Here is a 16,755-nt window from a genome sequence, read left to right on the forward strand (position 1 = left end):
ACAGTAAAGCGAAAGCAGCTCAGATCTTCATATTTAACTGCTTGTGTGGGAGGAGCTTCCTTAATAATTATTATGATGCTAATTTTGTGCATCACTGCTGAGCCTGCTTACCTGTTGCGAGGCAGGAACGGGCTGAACCACCGGCGCCTGGGCTGAAGTGGACGTTCTCAGCGCTACAGTGGACGCCGACTCTGAGCTGCCCTCTGACCGCTGCATGGTTCCTCCTAGTAGATAGTTATAGCATGTAGTATTAGTATGTGTTAATATTAATAATTAATACTGTAAGAATTCACTCATGATAATGTTTAAACATGCCAACAATTAATAATTTAAAGTTTTTATTTGAAAAAGTAGATTATCATTAGTAGGTATACCACACAGTCAATTTTTATTTATTATTATTATCAGTACAAGCTAAGAATATAATTGCGCAAAGCACCAAAAACCAATGCAGATGACTGAGAAAAGAGTAAAAGATGACAATATATCACTGTTTATGCTTAAACACTAAGCATAAAGAATGTCAGGATCATATCATGACTAAAATGTCATCAGGTCCCTGCTGATTTCGCCACATCTAAAGGAACAATGCAATCAAACTAAGCCCCAACAGGTTGCGAGAGAGGATAAGAGCGGCCCACTGAAATACAACTCTGCGCATGTGCCAGGAAAAGTGTGATACAAAGCGGCTTTTCACACCGTCTTTTCCGAAAGGACGAGGAGCTCAACCTAGCCAAGTCAGGCTGAGTCACCCGCATCCTCAGCAGGCCGCTCACCTCTGAACTCTATTATGGAGGAAAGAACAAAGGAGACATTAACAATCCCATCACAACCGCAGCGCGGTTCAGTCGAAAAGGAATTGAGTTAGAAAAACTGAGTTTGTCGCTGTCGTCGAGATCCTGACGCAACTCTCCAAACTCTTATGGGCGCACACAACAACGGGAAAGAGAAGAAGAGAGTGACAAATACAGAACAGACAGCCTCCCACGGAAAAAAGATAGAATAGGAGGTGAGAGCAGGGGGACTCTGGAAAAAGTGGAAGGGCAGAAAAAACAACGTCGTCCCCCCCCCCAACCAACCATGAAAAGAAAAAGGAGGTAAAAAACTAAATTGGCAATGAGGCTGGTCCCCCCCACCAGGACACTGATGATCTCCAGTGGTTGTTTGGAATGAGAGTCCGTCTCTAGGGGCTTCAATAATACAGCTGATATGAGGAAATTCCTCAATGCTTTGTAAACGTTTGTCGGTTGCTATGGTGAGGGATCCATGGCAACCATCCCTAACTCTACCACCCCCCTTCCCCTTGTGCTATTCTTTTTTAAGCTCACACACACAGGAACTTTGGAGTGCTGGAGAGACAGACAGACTCAAAGACGGGGAACAGCCGATCTCTGTACATCTAAATAAGCTCTTAACCAGTCCGACGGTGCATTTATCATTCCCACCAGTGTGCTCAACAGGTCTCAGAACTGCGTTTACGACGTGTGCCTGCATTGATCCTGACCAATACGCAGCAGCAGAGACTGATCTGAGAGCTTTAAGAGACCCCTTGACTGACAGTTTGCTGTTAAAGTTTAAAACAGAGCAAAAGGCAAGCAATACGCTTGATTTCTGCAGGAAAAATGGATGCTAATTACAGGCACTTAAGGTTTTCCACTGGGAGTAGAGAATAAAGAATAAAAGCTAATTGTGTTTTCTGAGATTAGTAAAATAGTAATAATGAATTCTCAAGTGTGAAGCTCTATTCAAAGGTAAATTAATTGGAGAAAAACCTAACTGTCCTCATTTTCAGAAAATAAATGAATTGTAATGAAGATAAAGGATGAATCAGTTCAGTAAAAAAAAGCATGAACTCAGATGCCCTCTGGGTGTATAATATACTGCAGAAAGAACACTACAAATGTGTTTTTAAAAACCAAAAACAGCAATCCTGTGTAAATCCATTAAAATCCATGGTTTTTAAACCAACATTTCACAGCATGTGTTCCAATACCTTTCGAGTCCGTCTTGAGGACTAACTTTTTATGTTTTTTATTTTATAGAGATTGTTCAGAAGTTTGTAGTCAACAAATGTTTTAGAGCAGCGTATTACAAGAAAAACATTTTTTGGAAGGCCAAAATCATTTGGCTGAAAAGGTGACGTTTAATTAGCGCTTATTAGCTTTGTTACTTTTGATATGAAAAAGTCTCAGCTTTCAAATTCTGTCAATTTATTTTTAATGCTTTTTAATGTGGCGTGACAGATCGCTGTAGCCTCCTCAGTTCAAGCAGTAGCGCTTCCTCTTTACTACAAGTTATAGCACGAAATGTTGAAAGTAACAGTACTTACTGAAATGTATCAAGTCTCATGTTAATCGATCAATCATTGTTTTTCAACTGCGGAAAGATGTCAATAAAACAGCTTGTACATTACGCTGCATTTACCTCAGCTAAGCTATTCAATTAACTTAAAAAAATTATAACTCTAGAGAGGAGCATTTTGATAAATATATGCACAACATTACATTTTAATTTTTATTTATTTTCTTCATTATTTAATGTATTTTTGAATAAATCTGTCATGTTAACAAATGTTTAAATATTCACATTTCAACAACCAATTGATAATTAAATAATGAAAAAGTTTATGTTAAACTGCCTTTACGTGAGGTAACAATTTATATATGAGCGCTGAATGTTAAATAAATTTGATTAATTAACTGATTACAAAAACTTTCCCTTTCGGTTTTTGGCTAAATGAAAACTTTTAATTTCAATGCATCACTAATTTCCAAGACTTTTCATTTGACGGTGAGGACTTCGTGAGGACGATTCAGTGAAGATTCAGTGTTGAAATTGAACATCAGCGGGCCAAGATGTGTTGATTTTAAAAGGAATTAAAATAGATTCAAACATGTGTCCAGCGGGAACTGTGACAACTCTTATCAGTAGCTAAAGGTATAATCAAATTAGCTGTATATTTAAATCAACAAAAACTCAAGAAGTGGTGGCTGGTAGAATTTTATGAATGACGTGGGTTCCAGTTCTGTGGAAATCTGTGGATTTGCGGGCACAGATTATGTGTGGGTGTAATCACCCAGTCATCACCAGGCTGGAAGTCTTCCAATTTGTTTACACCAGTTAGAAGCGTGTACATGGTCACAGTCATGCTTTCCAACTGGACTTGCAGGATCAGTCAACCGGAGTTATTTGGTTCAAATCCCACAGACTTTGTCTAACGCTCACCTGAACCAGACTGGAAACACAAGTCAGAACATCAACAAGCTTCATCAGAACTCAGAGGGTAAATAGTTGAGTAGTAGAGTGTGCTTAGATCTTTTAAAAGAAAGGAATTTGCCTGAGGGGTGCTGCATTGGTTATAAATATGTCCTGGGCTGTCCCTGCTGCAGTTATCTTTGGAGATGATTCCTGCCTACTGCTATTATTCGCAGAGAATGGAAGAGATCGCTCGCTTCGGTGAGAAATCAAACTTCAGCCTGTCAGTCTGAGTACTGAGCAGCGGTTCTCAACCAGCTTTTTCAAGGTCCAGAATTTGCATTTACTTGCATTGAGCGATTTTTCAAGTAAGGACTTAATCGCAGTAAGATGCTTACATGACACAAGCAAAACTCTTCACTCTTGTTTACATGCACTTTTCATAACTTACCATAACCACTCATCTAGACAAGCTTTTTTCAATAAAATAGAGAAAGAGTAAAGTAGGTTAGTTAAGGCCCTGATATACAGTACGTATCTAGATTAAGTTTGTGATACCTTTCCGAAAAATAAGTTTGAAATACTAGCGCTGCTAGGAGATGCATTAGATGAAGATGTAAAAATGTGCTGCGCACTTTCCTCTCAATGACAAAATAAACAACGAAAAGAACAGTGGTGAGAAAACAGCAGTTAAGAAAGCATCTGATCATAGTCACATTGGCATGTTTGCACAAGCTCTGCAATTTGCCATTCCTCTGAGGTCGCATCATGTTTATTAATATAAACAAGTATTTATATAGCACTCTATACTCTATAAAAAAAAAAAAAAAAATGAAAAAACAGATTCATTGTTGCTTTCAATTTAAAGTACAACTTTCTACTATATGAACCGGAGAAGATTTCCACATTCAAGAAAGTGGAGCTGCAGAGCACACCTAGCTATTATGTAAATGCCATGGAGCAACGATAGTTCAACAGTGTTAACCAGCCGGAGCAAACTTTTCTGGAATCTTTGCTTTGGCAAAGCAGTTTCGAACTCCCGAATCAAACTACAAATTAATTTTGTGATTGTTCGAAATGACGTCACAGCAGTTGTTCTTCGATTTCACTTGAGTATATTGGAGTCGTTAGATGTGCACGTCACTCTTGTCTGAGCTCCAAGAAAAGGTTAGAATCCACACAAATTCCCCACCAGCAGCTATGGGCCGCACAAAGGCAGAAAACAGCAGGAGGCCCCCCGGCACTTTGGTGTGAAGAGCATGAGGGGCCCGTCCCGAATAGGCTTCTGGTTTATTACAGTAGAGCAGAGACTCCCCGCCGCACGATACAAGCGCTCACCTCTGCTCAACACAAATGAGCTATTAAAGACCGCCACAACATTGTGGCCATTTCCTTCTGTTCTCATTAACCTGAGTGCGAAGAGATGGAAAGCGAAATCCTCTCCTGGAAGTATGCTGGCAATAAACCAGGCCTAAATGACAACAAAAAAACACAAAGTAATACCTGTGATTGAGGTTATTGTTGAGAAGAGGGTTTAGACACATCTGTCATAGACAGATTGAACTTAAACAACACTCGATCAGAGCAAAGCACATGCAGATGTTCAATTAAAAACAGGAGCCCACAGTCTTGGCTCTTGTTTGCACTGGCCCACATTGTTTGCAGAGCAACAACGGTTGCTAGTGGCAACACCGTCCACTCCCGTTTCCAGGAGCCTGTTGCTATGCAACCAACAGAATACTTCCCAAACCAAACAATGCCATCCCCCAAGTGATCCTTCTATCTCACATTAACCAGAAACTTAGAACAATAAATACATAAGCTATTACTCTGACCCTCTGGAGCGGAGGCAGGGACTCGGGAGGGGGGGCGGGGGGAGGCATGCGGTTAAAGAGAAATATCTACAGAAAGCCGTACTTCAGGACTTACAACTTTCTCTGGTATGAGATGCTGACAGGGACTGTTAAAGCCATCAGAAAGACAAAAAAAAAGTAAAGAAAAGAGAAGAAAAGAAAAGCCGCCACAAGTCATGCTTGCACCGCAACACTCCAAACACAACAATCACTTTGTAAACGAAGCCTCAAATTACTTTTCCAACTAAATAATCCAGACGTTCATGACAGATTTGCAGCTTGGAAATAAACTCTGATTGCTTTAACGACACGCCGGAAGCTACGAACAGCCGTGCAATAAACCAGAGACACTTGTTGCCATTAAAGGGCCGTCTATACTGGACATCTGTGTCCAACAAGCTGGGCTGATGTTCCGCAGATACGTGCCTTTCAAAACACACAAAATGCTCCTACACTTATGATATAGATAGACCATCCATCCAAACTAACTGCAAATATGAAGTGTGTTATTAAGTAATGGAGGTGTGCGTGTGATTCGTAACTTTTATATACTGTATTTGCATACACAAAGTTAAAGATCTGAGGCCAGGTAAGAGATTTCTCTAAGAAAGGCAGTTCTTCATATCTATTTCAATATCGTAATGACTGATCCACTGAGGTTAAGGTTTGCAGATGGCAAGGTTGGGCTGAGGAAGTGGACAGTTTAAGTGGTCAGCTGGGTCCTCATGTGAGCCCCTCAAAACAAATCCCCCAAAATAGGCACATCTCCAAACCCTCAATCTTCAATTGCTGTCACAACCCTAGCCCATCCGTCGCCAGCACACCAAAAGCAAAGGGCTCTGCAGCCAGGGAGAATCGGTCGAGCGTTGCCATAGAGACCGTTTGTTCACACTTACAACTCCACAACCCCCCTCCTCCTCCTCCTCCGGTAACCCTTTCCAGATTTCCGCACCACCCCCAACCCTGAGCTGAGGATGATTCCAAAAACAGGGAAATAAAGTGTTGTAAAAGAGAAAGCTTACCTTTGCAACATTTGCAAGAAGGTTAAGGACAACACTGTTAAATGTGTCTGGTTCCACAGAGATATCTGCCTTTTCTTTCAGGTTTCTTTTTTATGGTGATGACAAACTGGTGGAACTCCAGTTTTTGTCGTCACACCACCTTGTTGCCCATAGTGATACAAAAACAGAGGACTGAGCTGTGAAAAGGAGTCTCATAGAGCAGGTGTCTGTTTGGGGTGCGGAAATATATGTTCTGGTAACTACAGCAAGTGACACAAGCAGGAAAGAGTTTTTCAGAAACGTGATGGATTCCAGTCAGACAAGTTACTGCTGCAAGCTTTATATTGCAACAGTGCAACAAGTTCTGGCTGGAAAATAAGATTGATAGATTAAAACAAAAGCACTATTACATGCACAATTAAAATATGCATTTATATTTTTTTATATTACCCTATATGTAATAAAATAAGAGACATTTCTCTTTGAAAACCCACTTCTGAAGACAGTGGAGTGGAAGATTCCCAGACTATCAATGCTTAAATGCCAAATGGCATCAGGTCAGCGCCAGCGGTAGCCAATATAGTCAAGAAGGAAGGAAGACAGAAACTTCCTAAAGTGATTCGGTCATGCCACATTGTCTCCACATTACGTCTTCACCTCGACACTTGGATTTCAGAGTCACGTAGGCTGAGTAATCATTCTTTTGATAATCCACAAGAACAACATAGCCTTTACTCCATACCTTCTATGGATGATTTGATTTCATCGCAACAACAACTGGATTATCACACACCCTTTAAGATGTTATGACACAGTGTGGTGATCTCTACCACTGTACGTAAAAGCTTCTACATGTGTCATTAGTATTTATTTAAACTTGCTGACTAATAGTCGCCCATTACCACCAAACAGGGAAAGACTGTCTATAGACACATGAGACTTAAAATTTGATTTTGATCTGTCAGCACGGTTCAAAATGACTAATTCTGTCCAGCTCATCAAGCATCTTGCAAGTATCACATTATGTAATCCAATCCAGTCACGTCAACGGCATCTATGGTCAATCAAATGGGTGTTTCTCTGGATTGTGTGTGCCAAATATTCCAAGATAAGGACATTACATAAGAGAGATAGGGCAATAATCAGTTTGACCAATATTGTTTTACAGATATTCACATATTTTCTACTTAAGGTGCAGTTACATTACTGTAATTTCAGTGTAATTCAAAAAAGGTCCATAATCTACTGTCAGTGGTGTAGTGATGCATGAAGCACCACTCGCAGAGATGTCACTTTCAAACCAAACAGCTTTCTGTTGGTCAGGGTGGCAAATTCACAAGACCAACTTAAACTCCCGTGAAACTCTCGATCGCGCTGATTACCATTTAAATGGCTCACAAAATTTCAAATGTTTAGAGACATTAACAATAATTGCAATTAATAAAATATTCATTATGCATAATGTTTATTGTTGCAGTATAATCATTTAGTTATCATTGTGGCAAAAAATGAATAATAATAAATAGAAAGAAAACTCCACCTTAAGATTTGTTAAACAAGTATACAAGTTTCAGTCATGAAAATATTTTAATATGTAATGTCCTATTGCTGCTTATCCACATTTCCATACACCCATTTTCAAGATTGATATCTATGTGTTTACAAGCATCTATCTGATTCACACTGGGTTACCAAACAATGATATACCGAACAAAGGTGTGTTCTGTTTATGGGCATTACTGGTAAAAGTGATATCTTGATATAGAAATATAGTGTCATTTCAAGTCAAGATATCACATGACTGAGTCATCTGAATGATTCAGTCATGCCATTACTGGTGAAATACCGGTTCTAATAAATATTAGGAGAATTGAATAAAATCTATTGCGAGTATGTGGTAAACTATATTTATTATAGTCCTTTAAACGACTGTTGCCCTGATTTGAAATTTACGAGAAATTTTAACTGGTTGTCTTTTAATACAGAAAAAGGAACAACCTGGATCTGTTGGAAGTTGATTCAATCCCGCCCCAAAGGAGCGCTCTGGGCTGCTGGGGGGGCAGAACGACTGTTTGAAAAGTTCTGCATACAATAGACTGATAGCAAAGAGGGCAATGAAGGAGTCACACAAGGTTCAGCCCTCACAGAATCAACAAGCTCTCGTCTGGTGTCTATTCAGGTGCAAAAAGAGGTATGAATGGGAAGCTGAAGTGCAAATCTGCACACAGGCATGGCTTGAGCAATGCATAATAACTACAGAGATGTCAGCCTTGGCGGAAGAAAAGTCTTGAATAAATGCTCTTTTTTTTCTGAGGGTCCGAGTGTACCGGGGTGAACTTCTCCAGGATGAATGAGAGGATGGATGGAGTCTGACGCTATAAAGTGTGCCAAACCTCATAGTGATGGATTTTAAACATAACAGAAGACAGAAATTGAGTACATTATAAATCTGGACTTTTTCAACTTAAACTAAATAAAGTAAATATTTAGTTTCAAGATGTTGTCCTAAATCACAGACGCTGTAAAAAGAACGCCAATGACTTGAGGTTAACATTAAAAAAACTGGAAAATGGACAGGAAAACACTAGTCGTATATTATGCAACAGTAAAAAGAGGGGACATTAGAGGGAATGTCCATCTCTCCAGACTAAGGCGAGAGAGAGGAGGCCATTGTGATGCAAATGTCACAGGCCAGTGTGCTGTTTGCGGCAGGAAATTTAATTAGCAGTTGTGGAGCTACGATACAAAGCAGGTGGAATGTAAAGAACGCTCAGACGAGGAGCGGCTTGAGACGAATTCGGGGGGGGTTTGAACGCTGAGGGAGAGGTTCTTGTGAGCAACACATTTCAGTCTCAGACAAGTCTCAGCCTGCAGCTCAGACATCTCAACCAAGTCACCCGTTTCCTTTTCTTCCAAAAAGAAAACAAGGATCAGAGCACTTCGATTGCCTTTACTCATCATTTCATCATGGGCATAACATAGTTAGTGATACCGATGGCCGATATATCATATCACACTATATCACATCACATTGTTTCATTTAAAGATAGTAAATGACACAAATAAAGCAATTGCAAAGTCTGAAGTTTGCTATGGTTTGTGGAAATTATGGTTTAATAGGCTAGATATTCAAAGACTTAAAAGACATAATACGGTATAAATGCATATGTTATGAATATCACCAGTATATTAAAGTATTTTGCTGCATAAATTAGCCGCATAAATTAGCCTATCTTTTAATGAAACGACAGCCCATCGGCTAATCTTAAACATGTTTGCTCTTAAACATTCATATTGGATTGATCTATTTTTTACACCAAAAACAAACAAACATGTTTTATAAGAGAAGTCACGGACAATTGTGCGACAGGTATGATTCCGTTTATGGAACTTCTCATTCATTTCTATGGTATCCACAAACAGTAATTGAACTCAAACGAAACTGAACGAAATTCAATGATAAGACCATCTCTACCCTGTCCATTCTGATAACTTTTTCTGTTTGACTGATAAGTGTCATAAATGGGACATTTATTTTTGACAGCACTAAGAAAATGGACAGTGCAAACAGGCAGGAGCTCCCATTCTCCATCTTCATTGGTTTGGTTTACTGTTTTTTTTACAAATAATAGAATAATAATAGAAGGGCAAACACTATACTATTTTTAAAGCACTAATTGAGATCCCTAGATACTATTGATTCATTTTTCCAGAGCCTTTGGTTTCACTTTATTTTGTTTTTGTCCAATTTAGACACTCTACTAACTTTGTAGTAACTTTGCAACTTACATGTCAACTAACTCTCATTTAAGTATTAGTAGACTGTAGTATAATGTTAGGTTAAGTGTTAGGGTTCAGGTTAGTAGAATAAGTTGACATGTAGTTGCAAAGTTACTTATAGTCAGTAGTAAAATGTAATAAAAACCCTCTAAATAAAGTGTAACCGAGCCTTTTATCCAAAGCAACTTAAAGCAATACATGTTACATGCCTCCTTGGGACGAAAAGTGCTACAAAGACTAAAACAGAGTTGAAGGACAGGTTAGAATAGATAGATATAACTTGTGTCCCTCCTTTTATTAAAAAGTCTGATTCCTTGAAAAAGTAGTATAACATCTCCTCAACAAGCCACATAATTTGAGTCTTCATTCATGTTTGTAGCACAAATAATATGGGGTGAGTTGTGCATCAAAGTTTAATACTAATGGTTAGGAGCTTGTTCAAATCCCTAATCATGAGCGATAACAACAGCGCTAAAATAACTATTTGTACGCAATTATCAGGCTGAATCTTCTTGGCTGCATTTCAACCTGTCAATTCTGTATAAAGTTACAGGAGGAAGCTATTTCAGCAACGTTAGAGTGAGAGATAAGATAAAGAGATAATTACAGCCATGAACACAATAACAAAACATGATAATAACATCTATGGAGACATGAAAAAGTTCAATCATCAGCAGTGCTGCTCACACTGCCAGGAGGACGGCCTAATGCTTGATTTCTAAATGCGCTTTTGTCAGTGCCAAAACAGCTTATGTGTATTTCAACTCAGATCAGTTAATTGGTAGCCTAGAAATCTAGACGCACCCTAGCGGCAGCAAAATGTATTTTGCAGCCAGGGTAGTCTAGCAACTCTCCATTGACTTTCGGAGCTGTAAAAACCTAAATTGGGTCAGGCCAATCACATCGCGTATAGAGTAGGCGGCGCGGGCTTAACATAATGACGACAGAGTTGCGACGGTTCCCTGCTACTTGAAAACAAAGAAGAGATGCTGCTGGCGAACAGTCTTTCAAATCGGCTTTGGCCGCGCGACTCTGGAGGACTTGGAGTTAAGTTTTTCTTTGAGAAAAGAGCAAAGAACGGCACTTAAGTCATTCTTAAAAAAGGAAGATGTGTTCGTAGTTTTGCCGGCCAGATTCAAAAGTTGAATCTATCAACTAACGTTAGCTCCGCTGTTTGGAAAACGCTCTGGTTGGTTGAAGCGCTGTCCTATTGCGTGCAGAGGGAATTTGAAAGACAGCTGTTTATCCCGCCCCTCGGATTGAGCCGTGTCTATGGTGAGTTGCATTAAAGGCATTAAAGGGAAAGTTCACCCAAAAATGAAAATTAGCCCATGATTTACTCATCCTCAAGTCATCCTAGGTGTATATGTCATTCTTCTTTCAGACGACTACAACCGACTTCGGAGTTATATTAAAAATTGTCCTGGCTCTTCCAAGCTTTATAATGGCAGTGAATGGCCGTTTCCGTTTTGAAGTCCATAAAACTGCATCTATCCATCATAAACGAACTCCACACGGCTCTGGTGGGTTAATAAAGGCCTTCTGAAGTGAAGTGAAGCGTTTGTGTAAGAAAAATATTCATATTTAACACGTTACAAAGTAAAATTCTAGCTTCCGGCCATACACAATCTACTTGTGCCTAAAGCGCAACTAAAGCCGGGTGCACACTGTGCGATTTTGGCCGCGATTTGGCCGTCTGAGATAAATTTTGCCAATCCTAAAAGAATCCTCTGATCCTAGGCTAAAATCTGAAGTCTTTGACCGTTAGTTTGATATGTTCACCGACAGCCGATTAATGACTGTTGCGATCAAATTTGACCTCAGACGAAATTCTGGCAGTGTCAGAAGATTTGACTCACAGTCCTGCAGTGTGACTTCTCCTACGACGAGACGTTTTTCAAAACTAACATTAGAGATTTCTTTGTGGCCACCATTTCAGTCCCGCGTGTAACGCAGCTCACTGTCACCGAACGTGTCATTGATTGATGATGTAAAACTCCGGACAAGTTTTCTTGTGTGAGTCCGTTTTTATCGCATCTTGACTGTCGTACAGTCTGACATTTATGACAACTGAGATCTTACAGTGTGATATGGATTACAGCGATGATCATGTTTGTACAGTCTGACCAGAAACAATCGCAAAGGACTATTATAAATCGCACAGTGCGTCAAGGCATAGCGTAAATATCAGCAGTACATCGCATTACTCGCTTAAGTTGCGCTTTAGTAGTGGAATCTGTATGTTCATTTTCTTACACAAATGCATCACTTCGCTTCAGAAGGCCTTTATTAACCCCCCAGAGCCGTGTGGAGCGCTTTTATGATGGATAGATGCAGTTTTATGGACTTCAAAACAGAAACGGCCATTCACTGCCATTATAAAGCTTGGAAGAGCCAGGACAATTTTTAATATAACTCCGAAGTCGGTTGTAGTCGTCTGAAAGAAGAATGACATATACACCTAGGATGACTTGAGGATCAGTAAATCATGGGCTAATTTTCATTTTTGGGTGAACTATCCCTTTAATGCTTGTAGTTCAAGTATTATGACCCCTTACAGCACAAGCGCAGCTGCCAGGTGGGTACAGCAGCGATCTGCTCCGGGCCAGGCCTCTTCCACACAGGCTAAATACAGCATACACACACGGGAGAGCTGTATCTTGTCATCTGCCACTCGCTCTGACACCCTTCCCCCCCCATGGTGCATCGGTGCACAGTGCACACGTACAAATACTTTTCAAAACGGACCGCTGCAGCTGTCTCCTTGAGAGCTGCGCTCTACTATAGTCCATTAAAAGCTCAGCGTGGTTTAAGGTTACAGTAGACACTGCTACAACAATCATAAAGTCTCCATGATGGCAATTGACTGGAGCTGAACTCTGACCTGGGAACAGGACGCAAACATGGGCACTGATTGATGAACGTGACCTAATGAGGTGAATAATGCACTTGCATGTACAGATTTAGGTATTTAATATCACACTATCACTTCCTGTTATGTAAATGTTCCTATCACTTCCCGTTATGCTTTCCTTGAATGATTTAAAGGGAAAGTTCACCCAAAAATGGAAATTCCGTCATCATTTACTTCTTACATCTTTCTTCTGTGGAGCATAAAAGAAGATATTTTAAAGAATGTTTCAACCATTTTTGTCCATGCAATGAAATGAGACATTTTTCAAATTATATATTTTTATGATTCACAGAAGAAGGTCAGTCATACAGGTAATTTCTTAGAGATCGTCTATAGGTGATAAACTATAGTTCACAAACGCCAGCCAGAACAGTACTGACACTTCAAAAGGAAGCGGATGTGTAAAATCATGGCGTTTATGTGAGTCACCTCACCTGGCTAAATATGGTACCATACTGTACCAGCATTTCCTCTTTGTTCTCCTTTCGCTGTAACCTGCTTTGCAAACCGAGACTGTGCACGTCCATCACCACAAACTGAGATTGAAGAGAGCTGATTAAAAACCATTGACTTTTGAAAGAATAACACAGCACCCCCAGCCCAGCCCCTCTCTTTCCATAACCCTGGCTGTATTTGTGTATCAAGTTGCCATGTAAACATAACAGCTGCTTGGATCTGGGTTGCACGGAATTCCATTCCCATTCCTTTATTTTTCTTTGTGGTGGGTGTGTAACCAAATTAAAAGCTTGATTTGGACTTCACTGCATTACGGGGCTTTGTCAAAACAAGTGAACGAATGGTTTTGAATTTGCCCACAGGTTTAGAGCTAATCTGTTCATCACGTGTGCAATACAAATCTAAAGAATATATAATTACCTACACATCTGTGGTGTTTTGAGGTGAAACTCTGCCAAATATTGATTTCAGCATGATAAGATTTTGATTTTGCACAGTCAAACCACCCCACAGTTGACGTTTAACTTAATATTAATTATATCACGTGACGAAGAGCACAACGAAGACTAAGCGCCATTAACGTGAACTACTTAATATTCAAGAGCTAATCTTTTAAAATTCACCTACTTGTCTTTTTCAACAGTTAAACCATACTAGCTGTGATGAAAGAGCTGTCAAAAGACAGTAGAATCAAATGACAAAAATGCTATATATGAATGTGAAGCCTTGAAAGCACATAATATAGGCTACACAAAGCAAGATTGCATGAAAAAATAGCCCACTTTTAGTGAGGTTAAATTTATCATGCATTCACATTACTACCATAGAAACAGTTAAGCAGTGATCTAAAATAATTTCAATGTCACTCACACACTATCAAAATGCCTTATTCCTGCTCTTCTAGAAAGCACAGATCTCAAATAATATGTGCAATGAAGCCATCAAACAAGCAGTTTGCATTAACTGAAGCTTTAATAATGTCAACTTACACTGCATTCAAACGTTTGGGGTTTGGCTTTTCTATTTTAATATTTTTTATTATGTAATTTAATCCTGTGATGGCAAAAATTAATTTTTATCAGCCATTACTCCAGTCTTCAGAGTCACATGATCCTTTAGAAATCATTTTATTATGCTGATTTGCAGCTCAAGAAACATTTCTTCTTATTATCAATGTTTAAAATAGTTGTGTTGCTTACATTTTTGTGGAAACCGTTTTTTTTACCCCAGGATTTTTTGATGAAGAGAAAGTTCAAAAGAACACATTTGACACAGAAATATTTTGTATCATTGTCTTAGATGTTTGATCAATGTAATGCGACCTTGTCGAATAATAGTATTAATTTATTTTTCAAAATTCTTATAGACACATACTTTTAAATTGTAGTGTATGGCTGAACCAATGAATTAGTTTGGGTCGGGAAACTTGTTTACCTGAAAAATAACAGGTGGACGGCAAAAGGAGTGTTTGGGAAACCTGTATGGAAATCATCATTTTATTTGATTTAAATTCCATTTGGAGGCACAGGAATTAAACACCTCCTGTTATCGGGGCCCCCTAGTGCTCAGGGCCCTTGGTTGCATCCAAATTTGCCCACTGGGTTAAAGCATGTGCAAAAGAAGCCTATGCAAATTTACATTTAAACACTGAAATTCTTTGATTATAATTGGTGTGGGAGTCAGTCATGTAGAGAACAGAGTGTAGTGTACCGTCCTAGACTCAGACAGGGGGAGGTCTGAGCTAAAGGGAGCTTAGTGTGCAAACCAAACCTCGCAAAAACTAGCTAACTGGACATCACACAGCCCAGGAAACAGCGACTGGCCTCATCAATAATTAACTTCAGTTACATGAATCATTCATTTCTCCTCCAGCCTGAACATGCACCTGTAACAACATATTTCATTACAGAAACCAGATCTTAGGGCTTTGGAGATGTTGCGTGGTGAAGATGCGTTTGAGGAGGATTTCAGAGCTCAGTGAAGCACCTGACAGACACGTCTGCAGCTTCAGCTGAGCTCAGGAGGGACCCGTCACACACAGCGACAAACACACCCCCACTCTGACAGGCAGAAACGCCTCATCTCAAACATCCTTGAACCGGTGCTGCAGAAAGGGTGAAATAATCGAAACTATCCAAGCATGGTGTTATAGATAGTGAAGAACGGGTCGGCCAACATGATCTGTGTGTTGCTTAAGGATCTGCCTCTCTCTCTATGCCAATTACCCTCATTATCAGCTGCGCTTTCAGTGGCACTGACACTCTCAGCTAAAGAGAGATCAATAGAGAAGCACGGCCCAATGAGGGGCGACACCTGGACCACACGCTATTGTCATGAAGAGGGCTCATTACCAGGCTCTCTGCCGAGCAGGTGTAACATCGCCACGGCGACACGATGCAACTCCAGAAAAATGACAGCAGCTTTGGATGAGCACAGTCAAGCTGTTGTCAAAATGTTAGAGTCAGGCAGACCTGATCTCATTATGACGACAATGCAAATACATATCTCATTTGCTCACCATTACTACAGTATGGCATTCCAAATCACTGACACAGCTCCACCTAGTTACAACAAAGTTTAGAAAGGTGGGGAAAATATGCATATCTATTATTCCTAAATGCAATAAAAGTTTTGAATTTGAGGTTTCTGACAAATTTTGAATATACTTGCAAATGGCAATTAAAACTGTGATTTTTTTTAATATCACAATGTGAGAATATAAAACATGGGAAATAAAGATATAGAATAAAAACTATTTTATTATTATTAATATAAATTTATGCTGTTTAATATATGATCTGCAGATTGGATTTTGGGTCAATGGCAAAGACTCTCCAACATTATAAAAAAAGGGGGGGAAATTACAATGAAATGTTGAAAAACATTTGCCAAATTAAATTTTGTACTGATTTTATTTTCATAGATTTCAAAATTAATTAATTAATTAATTAATTAAAAAGTTTTGTGTGAAAGACTTCAAACATGTCAAGTTTTCTAACCATTAAGTAAAAACCCCTTTTTAAAATTCCTTTGCACCCTGAATAAAATAAAGATTCATTTTGCAAAAATATTTTTATGGTAAAAAAATTAAACAAAAAAAATCATGAATTTTCATGAACATCAAGGGGTTTTCATAGTGTTACTGTATTTGACCGAACCTATGCTTTTGCCTGGACGAAATGTTTTATTTTTATTTTTATGTAATGATCTTTGCAAAGGTCATAAAGGTCTAAAGAGGTCCTCTATGATTTATGATTTTCTTGTCTCATGAGTCATGACAACACAATAGAATGACTTCCTGCACTCTGACTACCATAACCACACCAATTTTATGGTCAAAAGTGGGTTGATTTAGTGGACAAAAGTTTATTAAATCTTAGTAATAATTAAAAAATAAAAAATAAATAAATAAAAAGTTCACTTTAATGACAAAAAAACATCATTGACCCTTTTTCAACAGCCTGCAAAACATTTTAGCTCAGGTAAGAGAATACGATTTGAGCGATGACATTTCCCTTCAAAATTACGTAAATATATTTGCATTCAAGAATCTAAA

At 39.0% G+C, this 16,755-nt stretch overlaps 1 protein-coding gene across 5 annotated transcripts in view; it reads right to left on the reverse strand.

The window, feature by feature from the left end:
- The window catches only part of rfx2 (regulatory factor X, 2 (influences HLA class II expression)), a 43,121-nt gene that overhangs the window by 25,361 nt on the left and 1,005 nt on the right, over window positions 1-16,755 (reverse strand). For 4 of the 5 annotated variants that reach the window (XM_081348174.1, XM_081348175.1, XM_081348171.1 and 1 more), the window contains exon 2: window positions 112-224. In XM_081348174.1, the coding sequence (XP_081204300.1) occupies window positions 112-216 (105 nt within the window). In that variant the 5' untranslated portion in view covers window positions 217-224. Of the gene's footprint in view, window positions 1-111; window positions 225-13,177; window positions 13,263-16,755 lie in introns of those variants that run through there. The other variant, XM_081348172.1, reaches the window with a different exon arrangement.

Source organism: Scardinius erythrophthalmus (assembly GCF_964197995.2).
Source record: "Scardinius erythrophthalmus genome assembly, chromosome: 20".
NCBI lineage: Eukaryota > Metazoa > Chordata > Actinopteri > Cypriniformes > Leuciscidae > Scardinius > Scardinius erythrophthalmus.